General features: G+C 41.0%; 1 protein-coding gene across 3 annotated transcripts in view; it reads left to right on the top strand.

Annotated features, from left to right (window-relative positions):
• The window catches only part of Anapc10 (anaphase promoting complex subunit 10), a 49690-nt gene extending 35677 nt beyond the window's left edge, over window positions 1-14013 (top strand). For all 3 annotated transcript variants that reach the window (XM_060393218.1, XM_060393216.1, XM_021635638.2), the window contains one exon: window positions 13458-14013. In XM_060393218.1, the coding sequence (XP_060249201.1) occupies window positions 13458-13688 (231 nt within the window). In that variant the 3' untranslated portion in view covers window positions 13689-14013. The remainder of the gene's footprint in view (window positions 1-13457) is intronic.
• The last annotated feature ends 1726 nt before the right edge of the window (window positions 14014-15739 follow it).

Genomic DNA, 15739 nt, shown 5'->3' on the forward strand with positions numbered 1-15739 from the left:
AGCACTGCGAGATGTCAGGGGACTCAGTTTGGTAAGACAGAGGGTAGGTCGTGCGGCCCGTAAGGTGCATCATCTGCGTTTTTTCCTTAGAAACTCTCCACTGTAGACCTCAATAAAAGAGGAATCTGAGTTAACATTTCACTTGCTTCTCATGAAGATCATTTTAGGCCCAATTGTCTTTGTTTCTTGAACAATTAAAATGTACTTTTGTATTTCATGATAGTTGTATGTACCTTTTATTTATTAATGCAGAGTATCAGAGCAAAATTACTATATTTAAAGGACAGGCTATTAGATTTTAGTCAGTAGACCTGGTGGACATTGCTGCTTTTTTATCTCCCATGTCTCACACTCAGTTTATTACTTACTCGTTGTCATAATCTTTTCCTTTTTCAGTTCAGAGGATGGAAAGCATTGCCATCTAAGCAAAATATATCTCACATATGGCTTCAGGGGAGAAATAAAAGCACCAAGTCCTTAGCATGTTAGTTTTCTGAGGGCCTCAGGGGGCTGAGTTTCATGATTGCCATGAAGCCTAATTGCTCACAGGGCAACCTGGCACACTGCCATTTCCCCACTGAGCTGTTTGTTGGTGCTTGTGAATAGAGCAAAATGCCTTTGCTTTTTCTGCATAGTTGGCAGTGGTTGCAGTTTTAGGAAACAAGTTAACATTTTTTCTCAAAGTGATGGCAGGTCACATCAAGATGGAGTGAAATGGTATCTGAGCCCTAAATATTAGAGTTAGTCCAGTGATTTTAAAATTTATATAAAATTTGCTGTACCTCACTCCAAAATACTCACTTTGTATACTATCATTTTATTCTTACCCAGATAACCTAAATTTGGTGAAGCAGTTTTGAAAGTAAGCTATGGGTTAGATATTTTATGCTTTTGTATTTTTTATAAAAGATACTGGTCATATGAACTCTGGGGCCAATGGAAATAAAAATGTTACTAGAAAACTGTACTGGAAGTGCTGTTTCAGTTGTTGCTGAGTCCACTCCGAGATGTTTACATTTGGATATTTAGGGCTGTTACCGGTTCGCATTGCCCTGCCCTATCTCTGTGTACAGGGACTAGCTGCCCCTTGTGAGGCGCATGTGGTGGGATCACCCTCTTCCCCTAGTCTCCTTCAAGTTCTGCCTTCCTTGAAAGCCTGGTTAGGACTGTGGCCCTTTGAGTTCATTATTGTTCATCTTCTGAATGTATTCTTATTCTTATCCCAGAAAGACATGGTTTAATGTTACTTTATTTCTTTTGTGATGTTCAGAAGTTTGGAGGTGAAAGTACTTTCAGAGTTTTGCTTCTGGGACAGAGAGATGGCTCGGTGGACAAACCGCCTGTCTCAAAAGCATGAGGGCCTGAGTTTGGATCCCAGCATCCCATAAAAGTTGGGCATTTCTGTAATGTCGGTGCTGGGGGGGTTGGAGGCGAGACAGGTGGATCTCTGGAGCTCACTGGCCAGCTAATTGCTCTAGCTGAATTGGCATTACATTCAGTAAGAGACTGTCTCAAAAAATAAAGTAGGAGCTGAAAAAATGACCCAGCAGTTAAGAATACCTGCTGTTCTTGCGGAGGATCTGGATTCAGTTTTCTTACCCACATGGTGGCTTACAACCATCTGCAACTTCAGTTCCAGGGGATTCAGTGCTCTCTTCAGGCATCTGTAGGCACTAGGTACCCATGTAGTACACATGCATAAAGGCACAACACTCATTCACACATACAAAAATAAATTAAAAAGAATATAGGGAGAGCATTGGAGGAAGAAACTGACATCCATCTCTGGCACTCACATGTGTGCATATCCACACACATAAGCAAGTAAATAAATTAATGCTGGCTTCTAGCCTTCACAATAGAGGTGACCTTGAGGCTAATTGTGCACCTGATTTGACTACAAAGTTTTCAGCTGTAAGTCAGAGATGTGGTAGGACGGCTGAATCAAATGTATGGTACACTGTGGCAGCTCCGAATGCCTTTGAGAGTATCACATAGACCCCAGCCTGGGAATCAGATCAATTGTCTGGCCCAGCCATCACCAGAGAAACAACCTCCTACAGTAGACAGATCAAATACAGAGACTGACAGCTGGACAATGTGCAGAGAGTGAGGGATCTTGGAACCCCAGTCCTGCATAAGATGTCTGCGTCAAATCCCTTCCCCCATGGCTCAGGGAAGTCTGCTGACTGACATGGAAGCAGAAAGATTGTAAGAGCCAGTGGGGATGGAAGGCACCAAGGAATCAAGGCCTTGTAGATACAGTAAGACCGACACACATAGGAATTCAGAGACTGTGGCATCATGTGCAGGACCATCACAGGTCTAAGCTAGATGGGGTTCCAGAGCTGAAAGTGGAAGTGGACACAAGCCCCCTCTCCCCTCAACTCAGAAGCTATCTGCAATTGACAACTATGTGCAAAGGAAAAAAAATAGTTTTCTACAGTGGTGTCTTACTGGGTATACAAACTACACTTAAGAGAGAGCTTTATGCCCCGTTGTAGTTGGGCCAACACAGAATAAATTCCGTGGTATTTTTGGAGTTGTTTGTCTGTCTCATAATGCTTTGTCTAGGTTCATGTTTCATTTAAAAAAAAACTTACAGGTCTTTTGCTTATAAATTATAGTTTCTGATTTTGAGTTTTTATGGGATGTGTGTGTGTGTGTGTGTGAATTTGTATGTCTCTGTGTCTATGTGTTTATGTGCTTTTTCTGTTTGTTGTTTGTTTTGTTTTTTTCTGGTTGGTTTTGTTCTAGATGCCTGCTTTTGATGATGGATTTGGGTGAGTGGGTAGATGGGGGTAGATCTGGGAAGAGTTGGGGGAAGGAAAAACCATGATCAGAATGTATTGTATGGAAAAAATTATTTTCAATTAAAAAGTAAAACCATCCTATAATAAGCTTTGTCATGTAGTGTCATGAAACTGAAAGTGTTTTAGCAGCATGTCATTGTTGCATGTAAGTGTACTTTGAGTTGATAAGGGTCCATGAGTACTGCCTTGGTATCTCCTGTGTTGAATTCCTGTTCACCCTAACACTGCAAAACTAGCTTCTCGATGCCATAGGCCTTTTGCTTATAAAGTGAAGGTTAAAATGGTATACTGGGGTTAGAGAGATGGCTCAGCAACTGAGAGCTCTGGCTGCTCTTCAGAGGACCTGCTTTGATTCCCAGCACGCTCATTACAGTACATAACCTCTGTAACTCTAGTTTCAGGGATCCAACACTCTCTTCTGGCTCCTGTGGGCACCAGGCATGCATGTGGTACACTGATATCCAAACAGGCAAAATACCCATATACCTAAATAAAGTAAAGTGGTTAAAATAAGTACTGTATACCTCAGAGAGCTGCTTCACGGTTGAACTGTCAGTACATGCACTTTAAAAGAGCGCCTGATAGAGTAAGTGCACCAAAAGTAGGAAATGATGAAGTGAGAAAACTTCAGTGGGGTCATCCCCACTGTCTTTTCTCAGTCCCTTTCAGATGTCCACATTTCTATGATGTATGCTTGTTTTTAAAGGTATGATGTTATGATACCCTCAATCAGGATTTAGTTTAGTGCCATATTTTTTTTTTTTTGTGGATATATATCTCTTTGTTTTCCTGGTGTGGTTTTTAGTGATATTTACTGAAGTTATGTGCATTTTATTTTTTGTGGGCATATATGTATTGTTTATATATGTTCTGTACTTAAATTTCATTTTTGGACATTTTTAAAAAATTAATTGCAGTCTTCTTTTCCTGCCCTAGTTTTCAAAATGTTACTTATGAATGTATCTGTAGCTTTTCTGACAGCTCAATAAAATATCCCTTGATACAGCTACCCTTAGTATCTTTTTTAATTAAATTTTTATTTTTACATTAATTACAGTTTATTCGTTTTGTATCCCAGCTGTAGCCCCCTCTCTCATTCCCTCCCAATCCCACCCTCCCTCCCTCATCTCCTCCCATGCCCCTCTCCAAGTCCACTGATAGGTGAGGTTCTCCTCCCCTTCCATCTGACCCTAGCTTGTCAGGTCTCATCAGAACTGGCTGCATTGTCCTCCTCTGTGGTCTGGCAAGACTGCTCCCCACTCATGGGGAGGTGATCAAAGGGCCAGCCACTGAGTTCATGTCAGAGATAGTCCCTGTCCCCCTTACTAGGGAACCCACTTGTATACTGAGCTGCCCTGGGCTATGTCTGAGCAAGGGTTCTTAGTATCTTAATTCTCTGTCTTTTTCCTATATTTAACCCCACCTGAACCACCACCATCAGCTGCTACTTCACTGTGTCTGTACGAGGGTACTTCTCACAGGGATTATGTGCCCTGCTCACATAGGAGATGGGTCCCTGTATTTAAAAGATACTGTGAGGGGGCTGGAGAGATGGCCCAGAGTTTAACAACACTGGCTGCTCTTCCACAGGTCTTGAGTTCAATTCCCAGCAACCACATAATGGCTCACAACTATATCAACTATAATGAGATCTGGTGTCCTCTTCGGGCGTGTAGGCAGAATACTGTACAAATAATAAATAAATTAAAAAAAAAAGATACTGTGGAAGAAGTACACAGGATGGAAGTTCAAAAATGGTTAGGGTGCTAACGAGCAAGGAGTCTGTAGTCCAGGAACATGAGCTGAAACTTCCGGAAGTGACCGGGCTCTGCTAGCTCTCATAGCCAGCTAACCTTATGATGTGAGTATCCTATAGAAAGAGCCAATACTCTTCCTCTCCTATGTTATCAGTTCAGTTATGTACTTGTTTCAGGACTTTAAGAAGCTGCAGGAGAAATTTGATGGCAGGCTGGGGTGCTGCCCAGATGAACCAGATGGTCAAGTGCCAGTGCAGACCTGAAGTTCCCATCGGCCCTCAGTGATTGTAGCCCCTTATCTGCTCTTCCTCCCCCCACTGGAGGTGCTGGAATCGAACCTACAGGGGGCTCCAGCATGTTCCAGCACCGCGCTGTACTCTTGGCCCCTTGCAACAGTTACTTTTCTGCCTGCTTACTTGTATGAAATGCACTCTTCCTTTCATACAAGGCTGGGGCTGGTCTAGAACTCGAGCCTGTCTCGTGGTTATCACTAGTAGATGGGACCGTGGGCACAGACCACTGTGCCTGGCTCCTTCCCTACTTTTTGCATGAAAATGTGTCTTTTATACTACTTAATGAAAAGAGTGTGGGGAAGGAGATCCTGAAGTGAAGTGTGGATTACCCTCATTAACACACTACAAGTGACCAGCAGAGTGTCTCTCTCAGAGCTGACACAGGTCTAGCTGATGGCACCAGCGCTGCTCCGTGGATTCAATCGCCATGTTTCTTCTGAGGGTACTCTCTCGTATTTGGCTCCTAGCCAATGACTGTGCTAAAGGAGGCTTGTCTTTCGCTCAGTTTTTACTGCAATTGCCCTGTGGCCTGACAGCCTGCCTTCCTGTAGGGCCAGACCTGTATCACCCTCTGGCTGCTCTGGCTGCCTCCCCAGGCTCCAGCCTCATTTTCGCTCAAAAACTCTTCTTTTTATATTTTTCTTGAACTATAATTTTCCAGATTTTGTGTCTGCTTTTCAGATGTGCATCGCCATCTTGTCTGCTTTGCCTCCAACATCATCTGCAGAGTTTCTGTCACTTCTTCTCTTTGCTGGTCCCTATTTCTGAATCCCAGGTCCTCATCATTCTTGTTTTGCTTCCCTTTTGGGTGGAATTCATCTTCCACATGGGAGGTAAATTATTGAAACCTTGCATGACTGAAAACTTTATTTTAATCTCACCCTTGAGGGATGATTTGGCTGGGTATGGAATTCTAGTTTGGAAATGATTTTTCCTCATTATTTTAAACACATTCTCCATCACCTCATAGTTTTCAGTGTAAATGTTGAGAAACACAACACCACTTTTGATTTCTGATACTTTGCATGTGACCTATTTTCTCTCTACAAGCTTTTATAACTTTTTAATCCTTGCTGCTTTGAGCTCTCACGGTGCTTTGCCTTGTCATTGTGTTGGATCCTATCAATTTGGGACCATCTGTCTTGAGGTCCTGTGACATGCTCATGTGCCTTGATACTTTCCTTTTTGTTTTCTCTGTTCTCTCTCAAAAAGTCAGCCTGACATTTTTAATTACAATACTTAATTTGTGTTTTCTTTTAATTTCTCTTTGTTTTCCTAAGTGATTAATTTAACTTCTATTACTTAAAGAACTTTAAATCTTCATGTGTACTTTTTTGTTGTTACAAAAGGTCTCTTTCTGTTTTGGCTTTAAGAGAATAGCATTCTGTTATGGATAGCAATAGCATTGTTTTATGGATATGTTGTGTCACTGGAGATATTAATGTGTTGCTTTTTTGGAATTTCTGACATTCCCTTCAGTGCTTCTCACTGGAATTACTTTTTTGTTTTCTTATTTCATTTTCTATTTTGATTTGTTTGTTTACATGCTGGTAGATCCTCGGCTGTTTTCTCATATTTAAAGAGTTCAGTTTGGTAGTTTGGTAGAGGTGATTGCTCATGGGCTTTGAGATTGTGTGACTTAGCTGGAACCAATATATCCTTCAAGGCTTTGCTCATGTTCCTCTTATGAGGTATAAAATGTTCACCTTATTTAAAATTGTATGTGCATGCTCTCAGTGCTTCTGCTTTGTCTTTTTCTCTCTTTTCCTCCCATACTGCTTTTATTATTTCATATGCTTTATAATTACATATTTGAGTTGTTTTGTCTTACCCAATGAGAACAGTAACTGCTTACATTTGTTTTTGTTTTTATCAGTATAGGTAAGCCAATTTGAATAGTGCCTAGCATAAAGTGATCAGTTACTCAATAAGTATCTGTTAAATTAAGGACATTTGCATGTCATTATCAGTAGGTCTTTTCTTATGGACTTCCCATTTTTCCCAGAAATGCTTCTTTTTTTTTTTTCTTTTTTATTTATTTATTTATTTATTTATTTATTTATTTATTTATTTTCAATGCAGTTTATTCAGGAACCTTGAACAATCCTCGGACCCTGGGGAAAGCCAGCCCACAGCTTAAATAGCCTCTGGGTAGCCAACCCAGGCGTGCCACGTGGGCAGTGCAGATAGGTCCACATACATGGAAGCAAGCCAGATCCTCGGCCTTAGCCAAAGTGGAGTTGTTCGTGACAGAGAGCACTCACCATCGAGAAGGTGGAAGGCGGAAACCAGCTCCATCTTTAAGGCATAGCATTCCGCAGCTCTCTACAGTTCCCCCTTTTTGTTTTAGACGCATCAGGCAAGAGTAGAGGTCTGATCTCTGATATTAGAAATAAATTGGGACTTTGTACCGATGTTCATTTAGGTGTCATCCACCCAAAGAGCATCAGACCCATCTGATACCTTTTCCTCAGAGGCGGGACCTGGGGCATCAACCCGCATGCAATCAGACATGCTCTTCTCTGGGTCGAAAGCAGCTGACCCTGAGTGCAGTGCTTAGCCTCGCATCCTGAGCGTATCATTTTAGCTTTTTATGGTATCCAACCATGCTTGGGGAGAATGTCCTGCTTCAATGGCTGTAAAGGCCTGAATGATCATGGCTGCATCACACTGTTGTGAGACTCTAATCTTGCATATATACCACAGGCAAACCAAGGAGACCAACACCAGAAGGCCTGCTAACGCTCCCATGCCCGCCCATTCCTTCAGATGATTCATGGCTGCAGCAATCCATGTTGATAATCCTGTGGCTAGTCCTGCGTCCACTCTGGTAGAATTTACTGTGACAATGGCCACTCTCAGCTGCTCCATCGTAGTATCGAATTCTCCAGTCCAATTACCTAAAATATAGCTCGACAATTGTTTAGACAGATTTGCAGCACAGGAAAAATTCTCATGTTGTATGCTAGTGACACAAAGTCCAGCATACTTTCATTGACAGCCTGGTTGAGCCATTTGCCATAGGGTATCAATTTGCTCCTGCAAGAGGTCAATCCTCTGATTGAACACCATCAAGCTTCCTTTTAGTTGAGAATTAATTCCTTTATGTACAACTAAGGCATGAGCTACATTGGCTAAAAGATTATTCAGGGTCTGAGCAGTCTGCCCAGTATGACTCATGGCTAATGCCCCGGTGGTAGCTCCAACAGCCGCCAATGAGATGGTAGTAACAATGGTGGCTGTAGTTCCAAGATCCCTTTTCTGTCTGAAGAGAGTCATAGCGTGAGGGGCATCAATGGGCACAGGCACCCAGTGAGGCATGCGAGTAACCAGGGCATACCTAAATTTACTAGCATTCCAGCATTGGGCAAAAAAGCAAGTATCATTACCACAATTACTTGGCTCTATCTGGCTAATAATGAATAAAAATGGGGGATATAGACAAACAGGTGTGGGCTTATAGGAAATATTATGAGAAGCCTTAACCCCTCGTTGGAACATCCTGCGTCAGTTCTAGAACTAGCAGTGGTGGTGTCCGAGGTCTGAGTAGGTTCAGGAGACCATTGCCCCCAGGGGTGAGACGTGCTCCATGCCAATTGACTAACTCCATGTTTTCCTCCAATTTTGAAAGTCATTTAAGGTTCTTAAATTATTTTTTCCCTTTTTTAAAATTTTTCATCAATTACACTTTATTCATTCTGCATCCCCCCATAAGGCCCTCCCTCCTCCCCTCCAAATCCCACCCTCCCTCCTCCCTCTGCTTGCATGCCACTCCCCAAGTCCACTAATAGGGGAGGTTCTCCTCTCCTTTCTGATCTTAGTCTATCAGTTCACATCAAAAGTGGCTGCATTGTCCTCTACTATGGCCTGGTAAGGCTGCTCCCCCCCCCCCAGAGGGAGGTGATCAAAGAGCAGGCCAATCAGATTATGTCAGAGGCAGTCCCTCTTCACATTACTATGTAACCCAATTGGACTCTGAACTGCCCTGGGCTACATCTGTGCAGGGGTTCTGGGTTATCTCCATGAATAGTCCTTGGTTGGAGTATGAGTCTCTGGGAAGTTCCCTGTGTTCAAATTTTCTTGTTCTGTTGCTCTCCTTGTGGAGACCCTGTCCTCTCCAGCTCTTACTATTTCCCAGTTCTTACCTAAAATTCCGTTCACCTGCCCAACAGTTGCCCATCCGGCTCAGCATCTGCTTTGATAGTCTGAAGGGCAGAGGCTTTCAGAGGCCCTCTGTGGTAGGTTCCTAGGTTGTTTCCTGTTTTCTTCTTCTTCTGATGTCCATCCTCTTTGCCTTTCTGGATGGGGATTGGACATTTTAGTTAGGGTCCTCTCTCTTGCTTAGTTTCTTTAGATGCACAGGTTTTAGTGGGTCTGTCCTATGTTGTATGTCTATATGAGTGAGTATATACCATGTGTGTCTTTTTGCTTCTGGGACAACTCACTCAGGATGATCCTTTCCAGATCCCACCATTTACCTGCAAATTTCATGATTTCCTTATTTTTCATTGCTGAGTAATATTCCATTGTGTAGATATACCACAATTTCTGCATCCATTCTTCAGTTGAGGGGCATCTGGGTTGTTTCCAGCTTCTGGCTATTACAAATAAAGCTGCTACAAACATGGTTGAGCAAATGTCCTTTTTGTGTACTTGAGCCTCTTTTGGATATATGCCCAGTAGTGGTATGGCTGGATCTTGAGGAAGCGCTATTCCTAGTTGTCTGAGAAAGCGCCAGATTGATTTCCAGAGTGGTTGTACAAGTTTACATTCCCACCAGCAGTGGAGAAGGGTTCCCCTTTCTCCACAACCTCTCCAGCATGTGTTGTCACTTGAGGTTTTGATCTTGGCCATTCTCATGGGTGTAAGGTGAAATCTCAGGGTTGTTTTGATTTGCATTTCCCTAATGGCTAGTGAGGTTGAGCATTTCTTTAAGTGCTTCTCTGCCATTCGGTATTCCTCTACAGAGAATTCTCTGTTTAGCTCTCTTCCCCATTTTTTAAGTGGATTACTTGGTTTGCTGCTTTTCAGCTTCTTTAGTTCTTTATATATACTGGATATGAGTCCTCTGTCAGATAAAGGGTTGGTGAAGATTCTTTCCCAATCTGTAGGTGGTCGCTTTGTTTTGATGACGGTGTCCTTTGCTTTACAGAAGCTTTTCAGTTTCATGAGGTCCTATTTATTGGTTGTTGCTCTTAGAGCCTGTGCTGTTGGTGTTTTGTTCAGGAAGTTTTCCCCTGTACCAATGAGTTCTAGGGTATTTCCCACTTTTTTTTCAAGCCGATTTAATGTGTCTGGTTTTATGTTGAGGTCTTTGATCCACTTGGACTTCAGTTTTGTGCAGGGTGACAAGTACCTTGCAGGGTTGGTGGAAGGATCTGTAGGGAGACAGAAGGTGATCTGTTTAGGAGTCAGTGCTCTTATAACTGAACAAGGTGAAAGGAGTGAAGGGGCTTACTATTGGGCCTTGCGATGCTGCTGTTTACTTTTCCTGTTTACTCTCTGTAAGAGTAGGGAAGGAACCTGGACAGCCATAAGCAGGTGAGGCTCTAGGATACTAGTTCTCAAGTGTACTCCTGGCTAGTTTTATTGTTTACTTGTTGGTTTATGTTTATTCCAACTTGGTATTCATTCCTTCAGAACTGCCTTCACTTCCAAATTCAGAGATAGTGGAGCTCAGTTGCCTGCCTCTTGTTAGTCTCTAGCCCTCGACTGCCTGTCTCTGAACCCTGCCTTTCCACGTGTGCAGTGAGGAGAGTGCACGGAAGTTAGTTGTCAAGCTGCCCTCGCTCACTTTATAACCTAGCAGTATTTATCTGTTTGTCCATCTCCCTTGCTTTGATGGATTTATGTGTTTTCCCCAGTGTGTCAGTTACTTCAGTCGTTATAGAATCTGGGAGCCAGTGGAAAAGGATGTGTATTTGCTGAACTCTTTTTCAAAGTACTTGCAGATCATAGCCGGTGTCATTGTATAAGGACTAGTGAGTAGATGTACTTCCTGAGCATAAAGAACACAAAGCACAGGGATTGCTTTTTCTTAATGCATTTCCAAAGTGTTTCACATTTGCATAGTAGGCATACAAGTTGTTGACTGAGTGAATGGATTTTCATGTGCGCTGGATCCTTGCGTTTAGCACATTACTTGCAAAATATGGAGAAAGACTATGTTATGTATAGTCTTGTATATAAGTTCTCTGACTCATCATATTAGTGACAGTCCTCAATATAGATGAGTATAGATTGCTGTTCCTTGCTGCTATATAGTATTCCACGTTTTGACCATACTAGTATTTATCTATTTGACCATTTGTGTATAGTCAAAAAATTACATATAGTGTTTTTATGAGCATTTTAACATGGTGAACTTGCTCTGTTGATTAGGATAGCCTTGATATCAGAGATCTGCCTGCCTCTGCATCCCAAGTGCTATGATTAAAGGCATGTACCACCATACTCTGAAAATACCTAGCTGTTTTGTATACAAGCAGTTATTTGTGTATTTTTTTTGGACAGATGTTTAATATATCAGCACAACCTGAGGTTTACTTTTCTTCTTTGTCAATTTCATCTATGTATAGCTGTTTTCATCTACTATCATTGATCCCCTTTCCCATCCTGCTGAAGCTCTTCCTTTTACTTTCATGTCTGCCTTTAAACAATTTTTAATAATTCACCTCTTTCATATCTATTTAATTATGATTATATGAGCATGGCTGAGAGGTTATTTGTAGACTAAGGACAATTTATTAGTGCTACACTACTAAGGAAAATTATGCTCCCCCCTACTAACTGCGAGCAGTTCTCATGGAAGGGGGGTGCTGGTGAGTCCCTCTCCCACTCATGGGATGGATATATTACAGGCTGTCTTGTGAAGGTCTTGTGTAGGTAACTGTAGCCGCTATGAGTTTATAAGTACACTAGCTGGGTCATGGCCATGGGACTTCACAGCATATCTCTACAGATGTTAATGTCCTTTCTGTCTCTGTTCTGAGATGTCCTCCAAAACCTGGGGGTGATGAGAGAGATTTTTGGCTTTTGACCAGTTTGTGAGACTTTGAATTATAACCATTGCCAATTGTAGTAAGAGAGTTCTCTAGTCAGGGCTGAGAACAACACTAAGGTAAGGGCATAAACATTAACATTTGGATGACAGCTTGATAACATGCTCTTTAGCAAAAGGGCAGTACTAGGTTTCCTGTTAGGTATATGCCCTTCCCGTCCACAGGCTCTTGACCAAGTGCACATTAACAAGCACAAGCTCCTCCTGTGGGCTGGACCTCTAGTCAAAAAGCAGTTGTTATCCCAAAGGTTTAGTTCTTCTTTTAGAGTTGGTGGTAGTGTGTACATGTGCCAGATGTTGATACTGGGTGTCTTCTTTGATTGGTCTCTACCTTTTTTTTTTTTTTTTTTGAGATAGGGTCTCACTGCATGTGGAGTTTATTCACACTGAGCTCCATCCCCAGCCCTTAGCACTGAGGTTAGAGACAGCATGCCTGCCTTTTATGGACTGTTGGGAATCCTGACTATATTATGAAATTTGCAAATTGTTTTGGGACAGAGCCATAGAGACTGCAGCAGGCAAGTTGAACAGAGATACACAGGCAGGTTCTGAACAGAGGAGGGAGCTGGGAAAGGGTGCCTGAAGGAAGGGAGTCTTCTTTTAAGTCACAGCCAGTACTGTGAAAGAAAAAGAACTTTGAACCAGGAAAGACCCATGTTCTTGATAGTAATGAAATTTGTAACTTACAATCTTCTTACCAAGAAAGTAGGAAAGGGGCTGAAGAGGTGGCTCAGTGCTTAAGAGCAATGGCTGCTGTTCCAGAGGACCTGGGTTCAGTTCCCAGCACTCACATGGCAGCTCACAACTATCTGTAACTCCTGTAGCAGGGGATCAGATACCTTCACATACATACAAGCAGATAGAACACCAATATGCATACAATAAAAATAAATAATTTAAAAGTTTTTAAAAAGTTTTTTTTTTTTTAAAGGAAAGTAGGATAGTTTTATAAGTGAAATTTACCTCTTCTGGTTTTGAGCTACAAAGGTGACAATTTCTTTTAGAAGTTTTATTTGGAATAGGATAAAGACAGAACAGCAAATTAAACAATGGAAACAGTGGCTTCAATTTCAGTGACTTTTGGCTCAGGATTATGATAGAATCGCCAGCAACTTCTAAAAGACCCTAAATATGCATCTACCATTTTATAGTATATATTTATGCAGAGTGAAATTTTCAGCATTCATTATTGTAAAATCAAAATATCAATCAACTGGAAGATACTGACAGTGCTCTAGATTTGTATTCTCAAATCATCCCATCTTTAATTATAAAGTTGTATATACCAAAGAACTATTTTAAAATCATTTTTATGATTTATTCTTAATAACTGTTTGCTTTATATATCTGTTTTATCTATATGCTCAGGGTCATAGAAAGGTTCACATGTTTAAGAAGCCATGGGTTAGTAGGCCAGGCATGGTGGTTAGTATTATGTTGTCATTCTCTCAGTGAGCAGAAATTTAAGTATAATTTTAGAATGTGTTCATTATAAACTTATTTATACAGTGAATATAATTTTTTCTCTTGTCAGCAACTTGAATTGGTGGAACCAAGTGGCTGGATTCACGTTCCTTTAACTGACAATCATAAGAAGCCAACTCGCACATTCATGATACAGATTGCTGTTCTAGCCAATCACCAGAATGGAAGAGATACCCACATGAGGCAGATTAAAATATACACACCAGTGGAAGAGAGCTCCATTGGGAAGTTTCCTAGATGCACAACCATCGATTTCATGATGTATCGTTCAATACGGTGATTTTAAATTTGACAGAACTGAAACAGACATTTGCCTTGTCCTATCATTGCATATTGTATTAAGTGTCTCTTTTGAAGCCAATCCTTACATTTTTCTTTTTATTAAAAGAAAACTAGTTAAATTGAAAAATTTGAGATGTACATAATTTTTACCAGCTTGATGGTTATTTCATAAATGATTGTTAGATATTTGGGAACAAAACTTTTCCTGGTATATTTGTAATTTTCAGTAGCATGAGGTTAATTTTTAAGGGAAATTAAATTTTTTAATGTAAGTTTTTTTTAACATATTATCTAAATAAACTGGCACTGAATGTCTGTTATAATCTAGTCTGTTTTTGTCTTCTGGCCCACACCTGTAATCTATAACTCTGGAGGCTGAGGATTGTGAGTTCCAGTCTTGCTTGGTCTATAAAGTGAAATCCTCTCTTGAAGAGACTGGGGATTTTTAGTAGGAGAGAAGCCTACTAATTTGGAGAATATAATTGTCATATACATATATATATATGTATATCTCTTTCATAAAATATAACTCAAGGTTGTCTATATTCTCATAATATTGTGTTAGATATTGCCATTATAATTTGTAGCTTATCTCAGTCCATGTAATACTTAGGAGAAAAATTTCAGTTTGTGTCTGATATTGTAACATCTTCCCCAGATATTTCCTATGAGAATTTAAAAAAAAAGTTTTTTTTTTTCCTCCCTTGTAGAACGTGGCTTACCAATGAATGTTGACTAGTTCATGACATACTATGCGCTGTATCTGATGGGGTGGAGTCATTAGTTCAAGGACATCCCCTAGATACACTTTTGCTTTAGAAAGGTTGTTCATGCTTGTTGGGCATATATGCCTAAAACAAGAGTGTTTTAAAAATAATGGCGTGCTTTCTTTGTTTTATTCTGGCAGCAAGTCTGTTCACTTAGTCACTACTGAAAATATGGTTTCACTTCTTCAGTTATCAAAAACTCTTTAATCCTTCAATCTCCAAAGGAAATTTTTGTTTGTTTTACTTTCTTGGAAGTAAAAACCATGTTAAAGATCTACTATAGGATAAAATAGGTAAAACTTTGTAGTCAAGTTCAGTAGAGATATTGTAGGATGATGGGTAGAGTGTGGGAGAATGAGGGAAAATGTATGGAGCAGTGAAGGAGAGAAGAGAATCAAGGAATTATGAGAATGGAAGCATGCAATCGGCAAGGATGCTAACAGTCATAAAAACAGCAGGGCCTAGTTCAAAGGCAAGATATGCAACTTTAAGAGGTACAAAAGGCTCTGATAGCAATAATTTCACGGCTTACTGATTGTTGTTTTTTTTCCCACTTTTAAAATGTTATTTATATTTTTCTAAATTACAGTTTATTCATTTTGTATCCCCACTGTACCCCTTCCCTCATCCCCTCCCAATCCCACCTTCCCTCCCTCATCTCCTCCCATGCCCCTCCCCAAGTCCACTGATAGGGGAGGTCCTCCTCCCTTTCCCTCTGGCCATAGTCTATCAAGTCTCATTAGGACTGGCTGTATTGTTTTCCTCTGTGACCTAGTAAGACAACTCCACCATCAGGGGGAGGTGATCAAAGAGCCAGCCACTGAGTTCATGTCAAAGACACTTTCTGTTCCCATTACTATGGAACCCACTTGGAGACTGAGCTGCCATGGGCTACATCTGTGCAGGGGTTCTAGGTTATATCCATGCATAGTCCTTAGTTAGAGCATCAGTCTCAGAAAAGACCCTGATTTGTTGTTTTAAAGTTTGCTTAGAAGGACTAATCTTGTACATTATCCCACTAGTTTTCTAAGACATTCCAAAATTGAGAGGAACTGAAAACAATGTCAGGAAAACCTGTGATTTTATATATGTAGCCCAGGCTGACCCAAATTTGCCCTGTAGTTGAGGATGCCCTTAAACTGATCCTTCTGGCTTTACCTACCGACTGCTAGAATCACAGTCCAAGTTTATGTGATGCTGGGGATGGATACCAGAGTTTGGTGCATGCTAGGCCAACAGTCTGCTAATCCTGTTTACCTAGTTGCCACGTAGTGTGAGGCTG

This window comes from Meriones unguiculatus, chromosome 10 (assembly GCF_030254825.1).
Source record: "Meriones unguiculatus strain TT.TT164.6M chromosome 10, Bangor_MerUng_6.1, whole genome shotgun sequence".
Lineage (NCBI taxonomy): Eukaryota > Metazoa > Chordata > Mammalia > Rodentia > Muridae > Meriones > Meriones unguiculatus.